The sequence below is a fragment of the Eschrichtius robustus genome, chromosome 7 (assembly GCF_028021215.1).
Source record: "Eschrichtius robustus isolate mEscRob2 chromosome 7, mEscRob2.pri, whole genome shotgun sequence".
Lineage (NCBI taxonomy): Eukaryota > Metazoa > Chordata > Mammalia > Artiodactyla > Eschrichtiidae > Eschrichtius > Eschrichtius robustus.
The window spans coordinates 139,065,237-139,083,309 of record NC_090830.1 but is presented as its reverse complement, the minus strand read 5'-3'; the positions used below and the strand labels follow the sequence as shown (position 1 = coordinate 139,083,309).

The following is an 18,073-nucleotide window of genomic DNA, read 5'->3' as shown; positions in this document are numbered from 1 at the left end:
AAGGAAATTAAAACAGAAATCAGTAACTAAGAGATACCTGTAAAACACACAACTGCCTTGAAATTAACCAGTATGTCTATCATCATCAGCTGGTCAAAGAGGAAATCACGATGGAATTTAGAAAATACTTTAAATTGACTTAGAGAATAAAAATACTATATATCAAAACCTAGGAGACTTGTCTAAAACAGGGCGTGGAGGAAAAATACAGCCTTGAATACAAGAGAGTCTTAAAAACAGTGATTTAAGCTGTAATTTCAAGAAGCTAGAGTAAAACAACACCTAAGAAAAATGGAAAACAAATAAGAACGAGAACAGCAGAAGCCATGAAATTAAAACACACTTACGGCAGAGGAAATCAGTCATGACAAGTGTTGGTTCCAAAGAGGAGACTAATAAAATTGATAAACACTTAGAAAGACCTGATAAAGAAAAAAGAGAAAGAAAACAAAAATTTCAGTATCGGTAATAAAAAGACATCACGAGATCCTTCAGACATCAAGAAGCTAATAAGAGACTATTTTTTTATAACCTTACTCTAATAAATTTGACAATTTGGATGAAATGGACAAATTCCTCCAAAAATATTACCTACCAAAGCAGACAGAATGGAAAATCTGAATAATATCGCTTCAAGAAATGGAACCTTTTATTAAAAACATTCCCACAAAGAAAATCCCAGACCCAGCTGGCTTCGCCAATAAATTCTTCCAAACATTGAAGGAAGAAATAATCCTTCAAAACACTTCCAGAGGATAGGAATAAAAGGAATACTCCTGTCTTTAAAGAGGCCCAGTGAGCCTCGATACTAGAAACCTAGCAAGGACATTACATGGAAGGAAAATCTCTCTCATCAACGTGGACACAGAGTATTAGCAAGTAAAATCCAGCGATTATAAAAGGGATAATACGTGAGGATTGAATGGCTGTGTTCCATGTGGTTTAATACTTTTAAATCATTCAATATAATTCACCGTATTAACAGGAGGAAAAGGAGAAAATCACAATATCATCCTGATAGATGCAAAAAAACCATTTGTCAAAATTCAGCACCAGTCTGTGATTTCAAAAAATCAAGATAGAAGACAATTTTCTTAATTTGATAAAGAATGTCTTTAAAACTCCATACCAAACATCACACTATATACTAAAATTTTGAAAAATTTTCTCGAGTCAAAATGACACAAGAAAGCTATCACTGCTTCTATTCAATGGAACAATAAGACTCGAAAAAGGAATAAAGGGCAGAAGCACTGAAAAGGAAGAAGTAAAACGGATTATTCACAATCAACATGATTGTGGGCCTTGAAAATCATACTCTCTCGATAACAGATTTAACATGCAGATTTGGCAGGTCACTGCTGAGGGCTGTAAACATGAGTTGCATCTCTACATGCCAGTTACAAACAAGCAATGACAATGTCCGAATAATACCGTTTTCAGTAACATCAAAAACAATCAAATACCTAAGGAAAATCTAACAAAAGATACACGTGACTTCTACCCTGAAAAGTGCAAACCTTCCTAAGGAAAATTCAAGAACTATGTAAGCACAGAGGCAGCTGTGTTTGTGGGGGAAGGCTCCGTATTAAGACGTTTGTAAGGAAATGCCAGCTTACTATACAAGATACCAAGACCTATTTAAAGCTGTAGAAGGTAAGACAGCGTGGCATTGGCACACAAATGCAGAAAATGACCGATGGGACAAGAAAACGCCCAGAAACAGACCCACCACCCACACCTGACAGATGTCAAGCGCGACACTTAGGGCAGAAGAGCGGATGGTGCAGCCCTGCACGAAGGGCAGCTCTACCTGAGAAGGTAACACAGCAGAGCTTTCAGAAGAAGCTTTAAGGGGACCTCTTCATGCCTTCGGAGTAGGTAAGACTTACTATGCAGGAGACAGAGGTGCTAACCATCAAGGGGGGAACGATCAGTTGTACTGCGTTGACAGTAGGAACTTGTGTTCATCAAAACCATATACCCAGGAGTCAAAAGGCAAGCCCCAGAGGAGATACAACACACCTGAGAGGCCAGGGGCTGGTGTCCTGTGTGTAGACAGGAGGTGTCCCCTCTCGGCAGGAGAAAGACTGACTCTCCCACAGAAAACAATCACAAGACTGGAATTTCACAAAAGATACCCAAGTGGCCAGTAAACTTTTTAAATGACGCGCAAGTTCACTGGTCATCAGGAAAATGGAAAAATTAAAACCCCATTCAGGGACTGCTAGACATCCACCAGAAGGGCTGAAAGGGAACAGGTGCAAAGCCCCAAGGGCGGGAGAGGAGGCGGGCCCTGGCGGGGGTGGGGCCCGGCGGCCCCTTCGGAAGCGACGTCCCCCAGCAACTCTCCCCTGCGGCCGGTGGTCCCCAAAGAACAGGCGTCACAGCAGCATTTGTGGCGCAAAAAGGGAGGCCACCCGGGTGCCCAGTGGCTACAGAAGGGATGAGAAGTGGTGCCCTCCCGATGGGACACTCTGCAGGCAGCAGAGGGCAGCAGGGCCAGCCGCCACGTGCGCCAGCCCGGAGGGGCGCGGGCCCGCACAGCGGGCCGCCCGAGCTGCGGAAGCCTGCGGCCCCTCCCCTGGAGCGAGGCCGTGGCCCCTGTGAGCAGCCCGCAGCCTCCCGAGCGCGGCTCCCACGGCTTCCTGTGTCCGCGCCGCCGGGCCGAGCGTCCCAGAACCCGCTCCGCACCGCCGTGGGCTGGAGCGCGGACGCTGGTCGGCTTCGGCAAAGCTGAAGCTCATTTCATCCGAAAGTGGGGAATGGGCTTCTGAGCAGCCGCTCCTCTTTGGGGAGGCGGCCCGCGGGGTACTGTGCGGCCCCCGCTGCGGACCCTTCCCCGCAGAGAACGGGGACCCGGGTCAGGGCAGGGGGAACCGCCGGCCGCCCCCGCGCCCCGCGGCCTGCGGGCCGGGAAGCACGGGTGCTGCGCCTGCCCTGCCGGTGTCTGCGCGGGGGGCGCCGGGACCGCGGGGAGCGGAGAGGGCGGCGACTGTGCTGCAGGACGTGCCGGGGCTTCTCCGTGCGCCTTTGGGCTCGGTGCCTTTGCCGGTGTGCGCGGCGGGTCGGGCTCTGGCGGTACCAGCGGAGCCAGTGTCCGGGGCAGCGGTGAAGTCCGCGTGCGTCTGCTGCCCCCTTGTGGCGGCGCCCGGCGCTGACTCCTGACTGCCCCCCGCAGGCTTGGCAGAATCTCCGGGTCACCGAAGAGCATTTTAACTTCTTGAGTGAAATCCCTCCCACTTTTCGGATCCTCTTTCTGCACCACTCACGGGACAGGTGAGGCCTCCTCTCTCGTGTTCTCGGGCCTGCTACCCAGGCTTCTGCCCGCTAAGGTCCCTGTGGACACAGCGCAGGGGCTGCCAAGCCGAGGGACAGACACAGGCCGGCGGGGGCTGCCCACTGGGAGGTGGGGGGACCGTCCCTCTGCCACGATGGCCAGGCTGGCCCGTACGACCCGGGGAGGGGAGAGGGCACGGTGCCAGCTCCCGCCAGCGCGTGGCCGTGGTCTGAAGTTCGCTGCTCAAGTGGGGCAGAACCCACGGGTCTGGGGAGAAGCCGGTGCCCCAGCCTCCGGCAGCGCCGCACACAGAGCCCCCAGGGGCCTGTTTGAACCCTGTGTCTGACTTGGCCGGGGCGCCGCAGGGAGGGGGCTCCTGCTCCTGGCAGGGTGGGTACGTGGCGCAAAGTCGGCCTGGCAGGGGCTCCTCTGGGAACCCCGGAGCTGGGCTTTGACCCCGCCCTGCGTCCTGCCAACAGGACCCATCTGTACGGCGCTGCCTATGAGAAACCCAAGCTCATCCCTGCAGCCAAAGGCAAAGCGCTCCAGGTCGGGGGTGAGTTCTGCCGGAGCACCGCCCTCGGGGTGCGTGCAGGGGTGCGCCCACCGGCGCCAAGGCCGAGCGTGCGCACGCGTTCCCACCCGCGGTCCTCTCAGCCCCGGGGGGCGTTCTGCGAAGCCGCGTGTGGGGACAGCGGCGGCGTCTGTCTCTGCAGGCTCCTGCAAGGTGGCTCGGGTGGCCGTGAGCCCGGCCGCCTTCTCCTCCCTGTTGGCCAGTGCCCGGCGGTTCCGGGAGCACGCCCAGGCCGAGGCGCACAGTGAGGACACGGCCCCGAGCCCAGGCTTGGTGAGGCCCCGAGCCCGGTGCCAGGGCTGCTCCCACCCCGCAGGGCAGGGTGGCGAGGCCTGGGCGAGGACCCCCCCCCCCCCCCGCCCCCAGGCGCTGCTGGACCCCGGGTCAGGCTCCCCGACCAGGCACGGGGCCAATCCTGCTCTGAATCCTTGAGCCAATTGTTATGCAGACGCCTCCACGATGCTGGCCAAGGGGGCGGGGGAGAACCTGGCTGCTGAGCTGGGCCTGTCCTGGGGGGTCGCCGGCAGGGTCCCACCCCTCTTCCCCTCTGACACCTCTGACTGCGGCTGTCTTTGGGTTGAGAAGGAGTCAGAAGGCGTGCCCCTGAGAAGGGAAGAACACTCTCTGCAGAGGTTCGCGGAGGTCATGAAGCCCATGGAGGAGTATCTGAGGCCGCTCTTCCCGCTGCTTAGCTGCCCCCCGGAAGCCAGGTACCCACCCATCAAGGGCTGATTCCTGAGGCTTCAGGGACTGAGGGTGTGGAGAGCGGGCGCCGTCTGGATTGCCCGAGCCCTCGGGGTGCAGGGTCGTGTTGTCTCTCTGTCCCCACAGGTGCACACAGGTGCACACAGGTACAGGGAGCAATGGGCGTTGTGACACCCAGGGTTGGGGTGGGCGGTCTGGGGGGGCGCGGCCTGGAAGCACTCCCTGAGTCCCAGGGCCAGCTGAGCGACTGGCTGTGGGCGTGTGAAAGTCAGAGCTGTTTCCTTCGTGGAAACTCGCATCTCTGAGGCCACAGCGCCATAGTGGGCTTCTCTCTGTGCTGAATTGGACCATTCGATTAAACGGGAGACGTGCACAGGCTCTTTGAGAATAGAAGCCCGGGCTCTGTCCGCCTGCCATCGGGAGGAAGTCTGGCCCTGCTAGAAACCTTTTCTGGGGGCGTCCCCGCCGTGCAGGCCCCTGCCGCCCTCTGAGCCGCTGGCCTGGGTGTGGGAAGGAGGGGAGAGCACGGTGAAGCGCCTGGCCCCTTGGGTCTGTGTTGGTGGAAGAGAAGGTAGAGGGGTCGGGCACGAGAACTTCCCTGATTGGCCGGCAGGTCAGAGCATCCTGAGTCCTGTGTGTTCACGTCCTGCGTGTTTTCCCTGCCCCATCTCCGGAGACCGGTCCTCAGCAGCGGGCCAGGAGAGTCTTGTGGCCCTCACTGCCCTGGTGGGAACAGCCTTGAGGAGATGCTGTCCTTGTTCTCAGTGATTCTCATGGAGTTTTTAAAACCTGAATCTCTGCCTTTGCCTTTCAGAGCACCAATTCCCACAGTTGTTGGGGATTTGGGAAAATACAAGGGCAAAGACAAGGAGAGGAAAGTGTCCCTGCCGCAGGGTGAGTGGGGCCCCAGGTCCGCGTCTGTGGGCTGGAGGCCGGCAGAGCCGCGCTCTCTGTGCTGCAGCGGGGCCGGCGGGGGCAGCCTTCCGGAAGGTTCGCGCCACCCCGCCGCTGCCCACGCGGCCACAGATGCCCTGCCCTGCCGGATGCCCGGGCGAAAACCATGGTGACGTCCCCGTCACCCTCCTGAGCACGTCAGACGGCAGGAGGGCAGCTGGGCCTCCCAGGTCAGCAGTCTGCTGATTTCCTCAGTGGAAGGTGAAATGCCCTTGTTTCGCTCCCCGCCACCCGCCCCGTGGCTGAGGCACCCAGTGCCCGAGGTCCCAGCGCTGCGCCGAGTGTGCGCGGCTGTCAGGAACACAGTGACCACTTGTGTGACCTGAGCTTCTGCCCTAAAACTTCCCAGATGAAAACGTGCTGGATTTTAAGTAACTCGACTTGACTTTGCAAACACATCAACTCCATTGACATGTCTGGGGGCCTCAGCCTTTGCACCGGTTTCCCGACGGCTGGAGAAGCCATGGTGTCAACGGGGGCACCCCTACCCTCCCCCTAACGGAGCTGTCCCCAGAGGCCGTGGCCCCTGTCTGGGCAGTCCTTGGGGAGGGGGGTTAGTGCAGATGTTCGTCCCTTGGAGGGGCTCCCTGGTGAGGGGAGCTGTGGCTCCAGCACCTGCTTCCGGAGTGGCCGCGGAGCCTGGGCGGCCCTCAGAACCACAGAGGACCCGACGTCCCCATGGCCTGGGCTCTGTCCAGGTCCTGGCTGTGACCCGGCCGCACCATCAAAACCAGCGTGTACCCCCAAGACGGCGCTGGCATGTCTGCGAGCGGTGCCCAGTTCAGACTCCTTTCCGCGTCTCCCGCCGGGCGGGGGCTGCACAGCGGCCAGACGGCCTCAGTGGTGAGGGGCGGAGCTTGGCCATCAGGTGTCTGCCGCTGCCTCAGTAGCCGCTGGCGTTGCCGCCCACAGTGCAGCCCGAGGTCGCAGACGACGTCATCCTGATCGCTGACAGGCATCTTCTGGAGCTGCCGTTAGAAGGTCTCTCTGTGTTCGATGAAGGGATGGTCTCCTCCGTGTCACGAGAGTTTTCCCTCCAGATGCTGTGGAACCGCCTGCATAGAAAGGAGACGGGTGAGAGCTGCACTGATACTTGACTTTAAAATGCAGATATTTAAGTGACTTTCACGATAAGAGAATGTAACTCTTGTCAAAAAATAGTTAGCAGATGTTGCCATACTTTTCGAGGCCCTGGTTCATTCAGAGAACACCTACTATGTGCCGGTGCTCTGTTAGGTGCCAAACGTGCCCTGAACAGGAAACTTAACTTTGTTCTTGGCTTCACATACTTCTGTTTCAAAGGAGGGGACTGGTGGTCACCAACTGACTACACAGTTAATCATCAATCAGATGGTGAGAGGCAATGAGGGAGAGGACGAGGGGGACCTGGCTTGGCCTGGGGGCGGCTGGGGACTCAGGCATGATCATGTTCTGTGACGTGGATGTGCCTGGGGTGTGAAACTTCTCCAGGCTGTACACTGGTGCTGTGTGCAGTTTTCTGCGTGTATATTGCACTACGATAAATATCAAATTACATTAAAAGTAGATAGATTGGACTTTTGTTTTCATCCAAGATGAGGTGACAGGGACCAAATTTGCCTTTCCAGCTGGAACAACAAAAACTCAGACAAAAATACATGAAACAGGGACTTCCTTGGAGGTCTAGTGGTTAAGGCTTCACCTTCCAATGCAGGGAGTGCGGGTTCAATCCCTGGTCGGGGAGCTAAGATCCCTGGTCGGGGAGCTAATATTGAATTGTAACAAATTCAATAAAGACTTTAAAAATGGTCCACATCAAATAAATAAATAAATAAATAAATAATTTGAAAAATATATGAAACAGCGGTTTTCAGATATTGGAGAACAGGCAGTGGGGGACAGCAATCCCCAAGAGAGAGAAATAAGCAGGTGAGCCCCAGCTTTCTGCCTGGAGAGAGTCTACAGGCTGCAGCACATGGTGGCGGGGGGAACCAGGCAGAGCCTGGCGGTCTCCCTGAGGTGAGGAGACGAGGGACTGGGGACCCAAGGTGGTCCTGCTAGGAGAGACCTGCAGAGGGTCCCCCTCAGTCTTCTGCTGGGAGCCGGTCAGTGCAGGCGTGTGTGGAGACTACAGCCAGAATGGAACATCTTATAATTCACAGGTATCAGGTACAGGAACCAGAGGGCATTGCCTCTCTGCACTAGGGAGACTGGCTTTCGTCCCACCAACAGAACTTAAAAGTAGGCCTCAAGGGATCAACCTATTTCCAGGTAACTTAACTGCATCTCAAAATAAAGCTCAAGATGTATAGAATTTTTGTAAAAATCCAGGACCCAACAAGAAAAAATTCAAAATGTCTGACGTCCAATCAAAAATCACCTGGCATGCAAAGACCCGTGGTTAAGAGAAAAGGCAATCAAAAGCAGACCCAGAGGTGACACAGGTGATAGTTCCTGTAACTATAATCCACGTGTTCCAGGAGGTGGTAAGCAAAGACACGGAAGATGTAAAACGGACCAGAACTGAACTTCTGCTGAGGAGGGACATGCCCTGGGCAGCATTAATGCAACTCGACATGACAGGGGAAGAAACTAGTGAGCGTGAAGAAGTAACAGCAGGAAAAAGCTGGAAAACAAAAACAAAAACAAAAACAGAACACCAGTGAGCTGTTGGACAAAGTGAAGCGGCCGAACCTGCCTGTAACTGGAGTCTTTGCAGGGGGAACATTTGAGTTAATAATGGCCAATTTTTCCCAATTTTGATGAAAACTGTAATCCTGCAGACCCAAGAAGTTCAATGAATCCCAAACACAAGAAATAAAACCATACCAGGGACCGTTGTAGTCAGGGTGATTAAAACCAGTGACAGAGTATTTTACAAGCAGCCAAAGACAAAAGACACATTATGTATCCAGAAACAAATACAAGAGAGACAGCAGACTTCTCGGCTGACACAATGCAAGCAGTGAAGAACGTCTTTAAATTATTAAAAAAAACTATCTATCAATGCAGATACTTTTGAAAATAACTCTCAAAAACAATGGTGAAGTACTTTTTCAGAAATAGGTGAGCTGAAAGAATTCTTCCCCAGCAGGCCTGCTTACCCCACAAGAAATGCTGCAGAGTGTTCTCCAGGCAGGAAAAAAAAGGATGGGAATCTGCATCTGCACAAAGAAATAAACACCAGAAACTGGAATTAGGTGGGTCAATATTTAAAGCTTTTTTCTTAATTTAAAATCTCTTTGGGCTTCCCTGTTGGCGCAGTGGTTGAGAATCTGCCTGCCAGTGCAGGGGACACGGGTTCGAGCCCTGGTCTGGGAAGATCCCACATGGCGTGGAGCAACTGGGCCCGTGAGCCACAACTGCTGAGCCTGCGCGTCTGGAGCCTGTGCTCCACAACAAGAGAGGCCGCGACAGTGAGAGGCCCACGCACCGCGATGAAGAGTGGCCCCCGCTCGCCGCAACTAGAGAAAGCCCTCACACAGAAACGAAGACCCAACACAGCCATAAATAAATAAATAAACAAATACTTAAAAAAAAAAATCTCTTTAAAAGATTTTGACAGCTTAGAGCGAAAAATGATAGCAACGTGTCGTGGGGTATGGGGTACTGGACCGGGGTACTGGACCAGCACAGCCACTGAAAACAGAAACAAAGAGGTGCAGCTAGTACACAATGAGGAAGTCAAAATGGAATCATAAAAAAAAATACGATTAATCAGAAAAAGGCAGAAAAAAGAGGAGACATGGAACAAAGACCAGACAGGACAAATAGAAAACAAACAGCAAGATGGTGTGTTTCCACCCAACCACATCAATAATCACAGTCTCCGTACAAGGTCAAAACACCCCAGTTAAAAGGTAAAGATTACCTTTGGGAATGGAAATGCAAGGTCCAAAACATGCTTCTTTAAGGAAATCGGCTTAAATAAAAGGACGCTAATGGGCCAGATATAAAGCATGGGAGAGAACAGGCCTTGCACCTCCAAGAGGCCGCAGTGCTGGGCCCACCAGGAGCAGCCGGTGGGGCCTCGGGCTCAAGCCCCACCGATCTGCACCCCGTGCTGCCGGGGAGCCCAGCCCCTTTCACATTTTATGGGCCATTTGATGTCCTCACTTGTGAAAATCCGTTCAAGTCTTTGGCCAGTTTTTCTCTTGGGTTATCTGGCTTTTGTTCTTTAGGTTTGTGTAAATTTTCCAATCATTTTATGAACTACAGATCTCCTCCATGTCTGCAGCTGGTCTTGTCACTCCTTTGCGTGGTACCTCTTGGTGAACAAAATATTTGAATATAGTCCAATGTATCCATCTTCTCTTAACAGCTGGTGCTTTTGGGGTCTTTTTAAAAAGAATATTTTCTTACCTGAAGATCATGAAGATATTCTATGATGTCTTCTAAATATGTCTCTCCTTTTTTGTCCTTCACGTCTTTACGTACCTTCCATCCGAAATCGGCTTTGCGCACAGTGTGAGACAAGGGGCAGGTCTCTCTTTCCCCCGTGAGTCCCCCGCTGTGCGCGCCCCATTTACTGAAAGGGCCTTCCTGTCCCCACCGCTCTGCGCTGCCAACGTTGTCTGGAAGAGCAGACCCACCCCCTGGTGGGGTTAGCAGAATAGCAGCTGCAAAGGCGCCCACGCCCTGACCCCGGGCCCAAGAGGAGGTGCCCTGATGTGACAAAAGGGCCTTTGCAGATGTGATTCAGTGAAGGGTCCTGAGATGGGGAGACTGTCCTGATTGTCCGGGTGGCCCAGTGTCATCGCCAGGGTCCTGAAAAGAGGGAGGCAGGAGGGTGCGGAGGTAGCGGAAGGAGCTCATGGCGCCTCTGGAGGCTGGAAAAGGCAAGGGAGCCGATTCTCCCCTGGAGCCTCCCAAAGGAAACAGCCTCGCTCACACCTGGATTTTAATCCAGTGGGACCCCTTTCGACTCCTGCCTCCAGAACTGTAAGGTAATAAATTCGTGTTGTTTTAAGCCCCAACATTTGTGGTAATTTGTTACAGCAGCAACTAGACCCTAATACAAACTCTCACCATAAAATAACAAAAATACTGCGTAAATGTGAGTGAAGTCTTTTCAATGCATTACGGAGTGGGGATAAAAAGAAGGATTCTGCAGGTCCCAGAGTGAAGTGTTCTCAGAGCCTTGAACCCTTCAGGCTGGAGGAATGCCCTTTGAGTGTTAAATATTCACGGCAAACCTTTAAGGATAATCACGAAAGAGCATAACTGGTGTATAAATTCCATACCAATAAAGAGGGAAAATGAATAAGAAAAACAAGTGAACCAACCCCTCAGTCGAGTTACAAAGAGCCAGTGATGGAGACGCACACACGGAACAGGGAGGGCGGAGAACCCACGGGCAAGGTGCTGTGGCCCATCCGTTAGATCAGGAATCAAACAAGTGAGTGCACCACACCTGCCGACGAAAGACACAGTAAACAAGAGCATGTCACTAGGATGCCGGCCACGTGAGACTCTCCTGAACAGAAAGAAGGCACAAAAGCCAGAAAACAGAAGAACGGAAAGAGAGGTGCCGGGCGGGCGAGCCACCAAAAGGGCCTCCATCTCACCGTCCGCCGGAGTCGACTTTACAGCCATGGGCATCAGTAGGGCAGGGTCATCACACAGTGATAACGGTGAAGTTCGTCGGGAGGATCAAAGAGCCTCAAATACGGGAAGCAGCAAGTAACAAGCACCTGGGGCGAGGCTGGTGGGCCCACTCCCGCGATGGGAGACTCCAGCGTGCCTCCACGACTGAAAGGTCAGCCAAGCAGAAAGAGCACAAACAGAGAGAACTGGGGCAGCACACTTAACAGACTTGGCTTATTGGACACATGGGCCCTGTGCCTAAAAATTAGAGACTCACGTTCTTTTCAAGTACACGTGAAACAGTCACAGAAACTGGCTGAGGCCACATGTGATTAGGTTAGAAACCAATTCCCAAAAGATGGATTTTTTAAATTCCCATACATTTGGAAATTTTAAACCACTGACTTCTAAAAACTCATGGGACTCAGAAGAAGCGATCATAGAAATGTCAAAGACTGGCTGGATGTTACTACAGCAGAATCTAGAAGGATCCTTTAGCTTTAAATGCTTAAAGGATCATGAACAGATCCCAACAAAATAGGAAGCAAAGACAAAAATTAGTTGTTTGGGAGAAAATAACCTCATAAAATAGACACATTTGGGTGAGAATGATCCAGGGAAAAATAGACAAGGCACAAATAAACAATATGAGAAATAAAAGAGACACCAACTCTAAAGAGCCTCAGAGATTTAAGAGAATAAGAGAATATTATGAACAACTTTTTGACAATATATTCAAAAATTTAAGCAAAGTGGACAAAGTCCTAGGAAAAAAAGAACTCGGAGACTCAAGAAGGAAAGAAAACCCAACGGCCTCATAGTGAAGAAAGGAAGATCAATAGATTTACATTTCCCCACAAAAAATACTGGTTTTACCATTTTTCTGTTGAATTCTACCAAAATTTCAAGAAACCATTCATGTCAGTCTACACATCTCCCCAAGTAGAAGAAAAAAAAGCCATCCTTCTGCTGGCCAGTCCAGACCCTGACACCCAAACTACTCAAGAGTAGCAAAGAAAGAAAGAAACATGTAACATTTCATCACCCAGTCTGACCTTAAAAACTATCACAGAGGAGCAGATAAAAGGGAAAATGAACTTATAAACATCCCAGATGATGCAGGAAAAAAAGCATTTGATAAAATGCATGCATCCGTGATAGAAATTCTTAGCAAACCAGGAGTTCTCCTCATCCTGGTGGAGAAAGCCATCCAAATCTAGGGCAAGCTGCTTCCCAGTGGTGCCCCCGTAAAGCTGGGACATGGCAGAGAGGCCCACATCAGCGCTTACATCTCTGAGGCAGCCGGACGGGAATGAAGGAAACTGGCATTATTTTCGGTTACCTTCACCAGAACGGGAGTGCAGCGGGGGCAGGGTGTAAATCCTCCTGCAAGAGGGAGAGGGGCCAGCAGGGCCCAGCCCTCTGCGACTGGGCCAGCTCAGCAGGCGCACCGGTAGGTGCCCAGCGGCGTGTGTGACTGGGCAGCTGCGTGGGCCCGGGAGCCTCTGGCAACCGTTCCTTTCTTGAGGTCTCCTGGCCCGGGCCTTTCCCAGCCCTGTGAGCCTTTACCTTTGAGAGATTACTGCCATTTCAACTTTACAAAAATGAAAATCAACTGTTCACACCACTTCTTGTTTTTTCATTGAGGTGAGATTCACATAATATAAAATTAACCATTTTCGAGTGAACAATTCAGCGGCATGTAATGCCTTCGAACGTCGTGGACCACGGCCTGTGCCTAGTTCCAGGGCGTCACCACTTCTCGTTATTGTCTCAACAGAAGGGAGCGTGAAAAAGGAGAGCAGAGGTAAAGATCACGGAAAGAGAGGCTTAGCAAAGAAGGGAGCAAAGGTAGGTGGTCGAGGTCCCGCTCAGGCGGAGAGCCGGAGGGGGCCCGAGGTCCGGCCCCGCCCCCAGGACGCATCCCCAAGGACCCCTGCCTGTCCTTGCAGGGCACCGTGTCCCAGATCATCCCCCCGCACTGCATCACGGTCGATGCGGACAACTTCAGATGTATCCTTTGCTGCCGCTTCTGCCCCAGACAGCGAGCGTGTGGTCCTGTCTCTCCTTAACCAAGGCCCAGTCGCTGTGGACCCCTACGAGGAGGCCCGGGGCCCAGGTGAGCTCTCCCGCCCACGCACAAGCCATGCACTGCCCACAGCACTCGGAGCATGTGGACCGAGCGCCTCGGCCTCTGCTGCCGCCCGGCCCTCTGTCACCTCCTGCTACGCTGACGGTGGGCGGGAGAGGGACACTGGTGTGCTCCGAGACCCCGCGCTCACCGTCTGCAGCCGAGTCAGGGCGAGGGCTGTGTGACATGGGCCCTGAGGCGGCAGCGCTGCCCCCTCGGGGCCTGCAGGTGTGGCTGAGGGCTGCCTCTGCGGCTGCAGGACAGGATTCCTCGGCTCCTCTTTTGCTGAGCTGGTTTTTTCATCTCTCCACAAAGGAGGGAAGGAGCACGAAGATTTCCACTCCCCCGGGGCCCCCGTCTGTGCGGGGCCAAGGCCCAGGCCGCCCTGCCACGCCAAGGGCCACCAAGGGCACAGGGACCACCCGTGCCCACACGCGCAGTGCTCCTAAGTTTTGTCCACCATCCGATTCTGGCTGCAGAAATGCTGACTCCTGTCTCCGTGACCCGGGAAATTTTGGAAAGATTCCGAGACACGTTCACTGCGAGATGGGCGGGGCATCTGGGGAATAAGCAGTTTCCCAGGTTGGCATCTGGGTTCCCGGGACGCGGTCCTGCGGTGGCTGCGTTGCGCCAGCCCGAGGGGCGCTCCGCATGCGGCCCCTTCCCCCCTCCCCGTCCCGCTGAGGCTCCCTCCTGCCCTGACCCCCAGTTCTGTCCTGTCAGACCCTTCCCTCTGGTGCACGGAGGCGCCTAGATCCCCAGATCCTGGATGCGGACCTGGGCCCCAGCGGCGTGTGCGCCCCTGCACAAGGGCCGGGCCGATCCGTCGCGGGTGTGCGGGCTCAACCTCCAGGAGGGGCCTCGCGGAGGGGGCGGGGCCCCCAGGAGGGCGGGGCGCGATGGAGGGGAGGGGTTGTGTCGGGGCGGGGCCTGAAGGAGGGGAGGGGCTCTGTCGGGGCGGGGCCCAGGAGGGGCGGGGCCATCTGGGGCAGGGACCTGGGCTCCTTGGCCGGATGGAAGACCCTCTGCGGCTTTTTAGCCCGCGGCTCCAGCAGACGCGGGGCTGTCCCCGCCATCTCCCCACCCCGGGTCTCTCTCCTTCCCTTGGCAGCCAGGCCGAGTGGGAGCAGCTCCTGGGCAGCTGCGGAGGCTTTTTCTTCTACGGGATGGAGAGCTTCCTGTCCCACATATTGGTAGAAAGGTTGGCCGCCATGAACTTAGAAGGTGAGACCACCCCCCCAACCCCCCGCAAAAGCCCGCCTCTCCGCCAGACCCGCCGGCACAAGTCGAATCCACACAGGGACAGAGCAGGGCGCCCCTGTGTCTTATCAGGTGTCTCCCCTTTCCTCTGATGGAGGGCAGGGGGGGGCGGCGCTTTAGGAAGGCACAGTAGGGCCTGGGTTGGGGGGCCGGTGTGGACTGAGGGCCCCTCCTGCCCTCAGTCCCCCTCCTCCGTTTCTCTGAGAGGCCTGGCCAGGGTCAAGCGTTGGAAGGGTCACCCCTCGAGGGCTGGGCCTGCAGAGTGCAGGAAGGCTGGGCCGGCATTTCTGGAAAGTGCTGGTCACAGCCCCTTCCCACCAGTTCTTCTACTTGAGTTGCAGGCACTCTGGCCCCGTTTTCCCTCTCATTGTCCGCTGGCCCCTGTGTCACCCAGCCCACCCCAGGGTGCCCCTGAGTGTCGTCTGGCCTGCCCTCACGTGACCTTCTCCTGAGGGGATTGCTGGGTAGCTGGCCACTGTGCGCGGTTGAGTGGGGGCCTTTTCAGGGATCCCTCAGAGAGGCCGCTACGCTTGGGGTGCGTGGCACAGGCGGACACTGTCCGTGGTCGGGATACCTGAACCCAGCCCGTCACCCCGTCTCCTCCCCAGGCCCTGCCGATATGGGTGGGGTCCGCACGTTCTTACCCCAGGAGAAGGTAGAAACAGGCTTCTTTGAAACTTGAATTCCAGACCTCAGACGAGCTGGTGAGTGACGCTGAAGAAATTATAGGCTCCCAGGCACCTGTAGGGGTGACAGCGTCGCTGGGTGCCCCCGCCGTTCCCAGCCAGGACTGTCCTCACACAGCTGGAGGCTCTGCCCCCTCTGGGGACGGCCCCTGACGCTTGGCCTCTGCATCTGTGGGGCTTTCCGCACACCCACATCCAAGAGCTGCATTTCGGACATTGGCCACGTTTCAGTGGGCACACGGGGCCAGGGCCACCGACGCCCAGCCCCTGGCAAGCCGGGGTGCCTCATGGGTGGCCTCTGGGAGCCAAGACCCCTCTGCGAGGCAGGGAGAGCCGTAGCAGGCCCCGGGGTGGGCTTCCCTCCCTCGCCCGGCCCGGTCGCCCAAGGAGGATGTGAAGGGTGTGGGTCCGCCGAGGCAAATAACAGCCGGCTTGCCCGTGCAGCCCACGCGACCCAGAAAGGGGACGAGTGGAGTCGGAGCCTCGGTCAGGTCGGGCTGAGTTCCCGCTATCCTCCCTCGCCCTGGGCAACACCCCGCCTGCACGGCGCCCTCACCCTGGGTGCCCCGCCACTGAGCCGCCCCTCCTGTGACCACAGAGTGCCAGATGGTGGTCCTGCTGGACCTGGCGCGGTCCTACGAGAGCATGCGGCGCCACGTGGAGTCCTCGGAGAACAAGAGGTGCCCGGGTCCCCTCCGCTCGGTCTCAAGCCTGCAGCTTGGCCTCCGGCAGCTGACGAGGAAACTGGGGGCGGCGTATGAGCCACGGCTGTCCACCTGGGGCGTTGTCCTTGCACCCCCTGGGCAGCTGGGATGCCGTGACCCGGCCCCCAGACCCTGCCCTGGCAAAGTCCCGGGGTGGGGGGATGGGCAGTGCCAGCACAGACCACGGGCCTGGCTGGAACTTCAGGCAGCTGGGCTTGGGCCAGGAAACAGACGGCTGGCAACTGGGAGGACACCCTGGCTTCAGGGCTCCCCGCGTCACCTGTCACAGACACCCCAGGGCCTCTGTGGGCTGCAGGCAGGCAGAGCAGAGGACCACCCTCTGGGGGGAGGGGGGAGGTGGTTCCAGGGGGTTCCCCTCCTGGCTCCACACCCCATGGCTGGGAGTGTCCAGAGGGATTTGGCAGTACTCTGAAATGACTTTTCTTGTTAAATGGTATTTAATTGTGTGTGGGGCTGGGGCGGGGGAGGAATTCTTGGTTCTTTCGAGAACCCTAAGAGCTCTCAGTCCAAATACAACACTTGGTGCTCCTCGGGCTGCGGGTGGAGGAGGGCTCGGACCGGGCCCTTTGGTGCCGGCCCACGGGAGCTCGGTCCCCCGCAGTGCACGCCAACTGTCCTTGGAGGGGCCCATCGAGACGGCCGTCCTCCTGAGTCTGGTGGGGGTCAGGAGCATCGTGGCGAACCAGTGGCCGACGGTCCTGCAGGACAACGCGATGCGGGCCAGCGTCCTGTGGGAAAGTGAGTCGTGCCAGCAGCCGGCCCGTCCTGCAGCCCTGCGGGGCTCCCGGAAGCCTGTGGGGTGTTAACGGCCCCTCTGAAGGGGTGTTTCTTCTCTAGATCTGTTGACAAATGGCAAGCCGATCGGGAGAACGACCCGCCTCCTTCAGAAGAGAGGAACCAGTGAAACTGTCAACCACGGTAACTAGAAACAGCCCCACCTCCTTGCTCGTCCCTCAGGCTACAGGGTCAGGGGTCCCCCACTTCTCCTGTTTCTGCACGGCCTCCGAAGGTCAGCCTGCACTGACAAAGACCTTCAGCCTCCTACAGACCACTGCCTACAGTGAGATGTGGCGTCGAATGTCTTTACGGAAACACACATGGGTCATTGGAACATCTTCATCTTCAAAACAGCTCAAGCCCCACAAACTCCAGAAGCCCTGGTGTGTCCTCTGGGAGGGGGGGAGCCCATCCACTCCTCCTTCAAGGCAAATGGAGCCCTGAGGTCCACATGTAGCCGCAGCCTTACACGCGGATTCTGGTGTAAAAAACTTAAATGCAGCACGAGGTAGTCTAAGCTTTAGCAATACGTTGATGGGAGAATCTACCGTAACTAAGGTTTATCCCAGGGTGATTTAAATCATGAAATTTTCAAATATGCAAGGCGAGAGGGGCTTAAAATTCAAAACTCACATGGTCCACGGTGCCCGGGAGGTAGTTGCCAAACAATAAATGCTTGTGGAGTGAGCGAGCAGACGAGTGGGTAAAGGTGCGAGTGAGCGGGCGAGGGCTGGCCTGTGGCCGCTGCCTCCGCGCCCGGCGCCCCCGCCTGTAGGGACGAGTGGCGGCGCCCCCGCCTGTAGGGACGAGTGGCAGTGTCCCCGTCTGTAAGGACAGTGTCCCCGTCCGGGCTGCGACCAGAGGCAGAGCCGGCAGCACCCTCACCTCTGCTGTGCTCCCCGCACGCGCCGTGAGCCTTGGCCGGGCCCCAGGCATCCTGCCCCCGCGAGCCCCGCGTTTCGCGAGCCCCGTCTGCTCTCCCCGCAGGTGAGTCTCTGCAGACCTGGGAGGACAGGCTGGCGCTCTTCCGGCCACAGCCGCGGGGCTCGGAGCAGCTCCCCGTCGCCCTCAACCTGGTTCTCTACGGGCTGCCGCACCAGGCCATCGTGTGACGGGGCCGCGCCTCCCCACAGCCCGTCCCCACCATCCGCCAGCCCCCTCCCCGTGTCCCCGGCCCCTCCGCCCGTGACCTCCTCCCAGGCTGCGCTGCCAGAGCGCCCCCCCCCGCCCCCATTCTGCAGGGCGGCACCTGCCCCTCCCTCCACGGTGAAGCCAGGGCCCCGTCTGGGGGAGGAGAGCATCTCGGGGGGCTCAGCAGCGCGGGTGGGGGGAGGAACGTGTCCAGGCCCACCCCACAGCGGCCTGGGCCCCTGGGCCCCTCGCGGCTCCATGCTCTCCCTGGGGTCCCCGTGTCGG

General features: G+C 56.0%; 1 protein-coding gene across 1 annotated transcript in view; it reads left to right on the top strand.

The window, feature by feature from the left end:
* The window catches only part of CFAP46 (cilia and flagella associated protein 46), an 84,378-nt gene extending 66,609 nt beyond the window's left edge, over positions 1 to 17,769 (top strand). The window contains exons 45-59 of the mRNA XM_068549113.1: positions 3,182 to 3,279; positions 3,760 to 3,836; positions 3,997 to 4,127; positions 4,437 to 4,564; positions 5,374 to 5,453; positions 6,426 to 6,587; positions 12,859 to 12,929; positions 13,031 to 13,091; positions 13,162 to 13,197; positions 13,689 to 13,791; positions 14,321 to 14,433; positions 15,754 to 15,835; positions 16,482 to 16,618; positions 16,718 to 16,798; positions 17,645 to 17,769. Coding sequence (XP_068405214.1) covers positions 3,182 to 3,279; positions 3,760 to 3,836; positions 3,997 to 4,127; positions 4,437 to 4,564; positions 5,374 to 5,453; positions 6,426 to 6,587; positions 12,859 to 12,929; positions 13,031 to 13,091; positions 13,162 to 13,197; positions 13,689 to 13,791; positions 14,321 to 14,433; positions 15,754 to 15,835; positions 16,482 to 16,618; positions 16,718 to 16,798; positions 17,645 to 17,769 — 1,485 coding nt within the window. The remainder of the gene's footprint in view (positions 1 to 3,181; positions 3,280 to 3,759; positions 3,837 to 3,996; positions 4,128 to 4,436; positions 4,565 to 5,373; positions 5,454 to 6,425; positions 6,588 to 12,858; positions 12,930 to 13,030; positions 13,092 to 13,161; positions 13,198 to 13,688; positions 13,792 to 14,320; positions 14,434 to 15,753; positions 15,836 to 16,481; positions 16,619 to 16,717; positions 16,799 to 17,644) is intronic.
* The last annotated feature ends 304 nt before the right edge of the window (positions 17,770 to 18,073 follow it).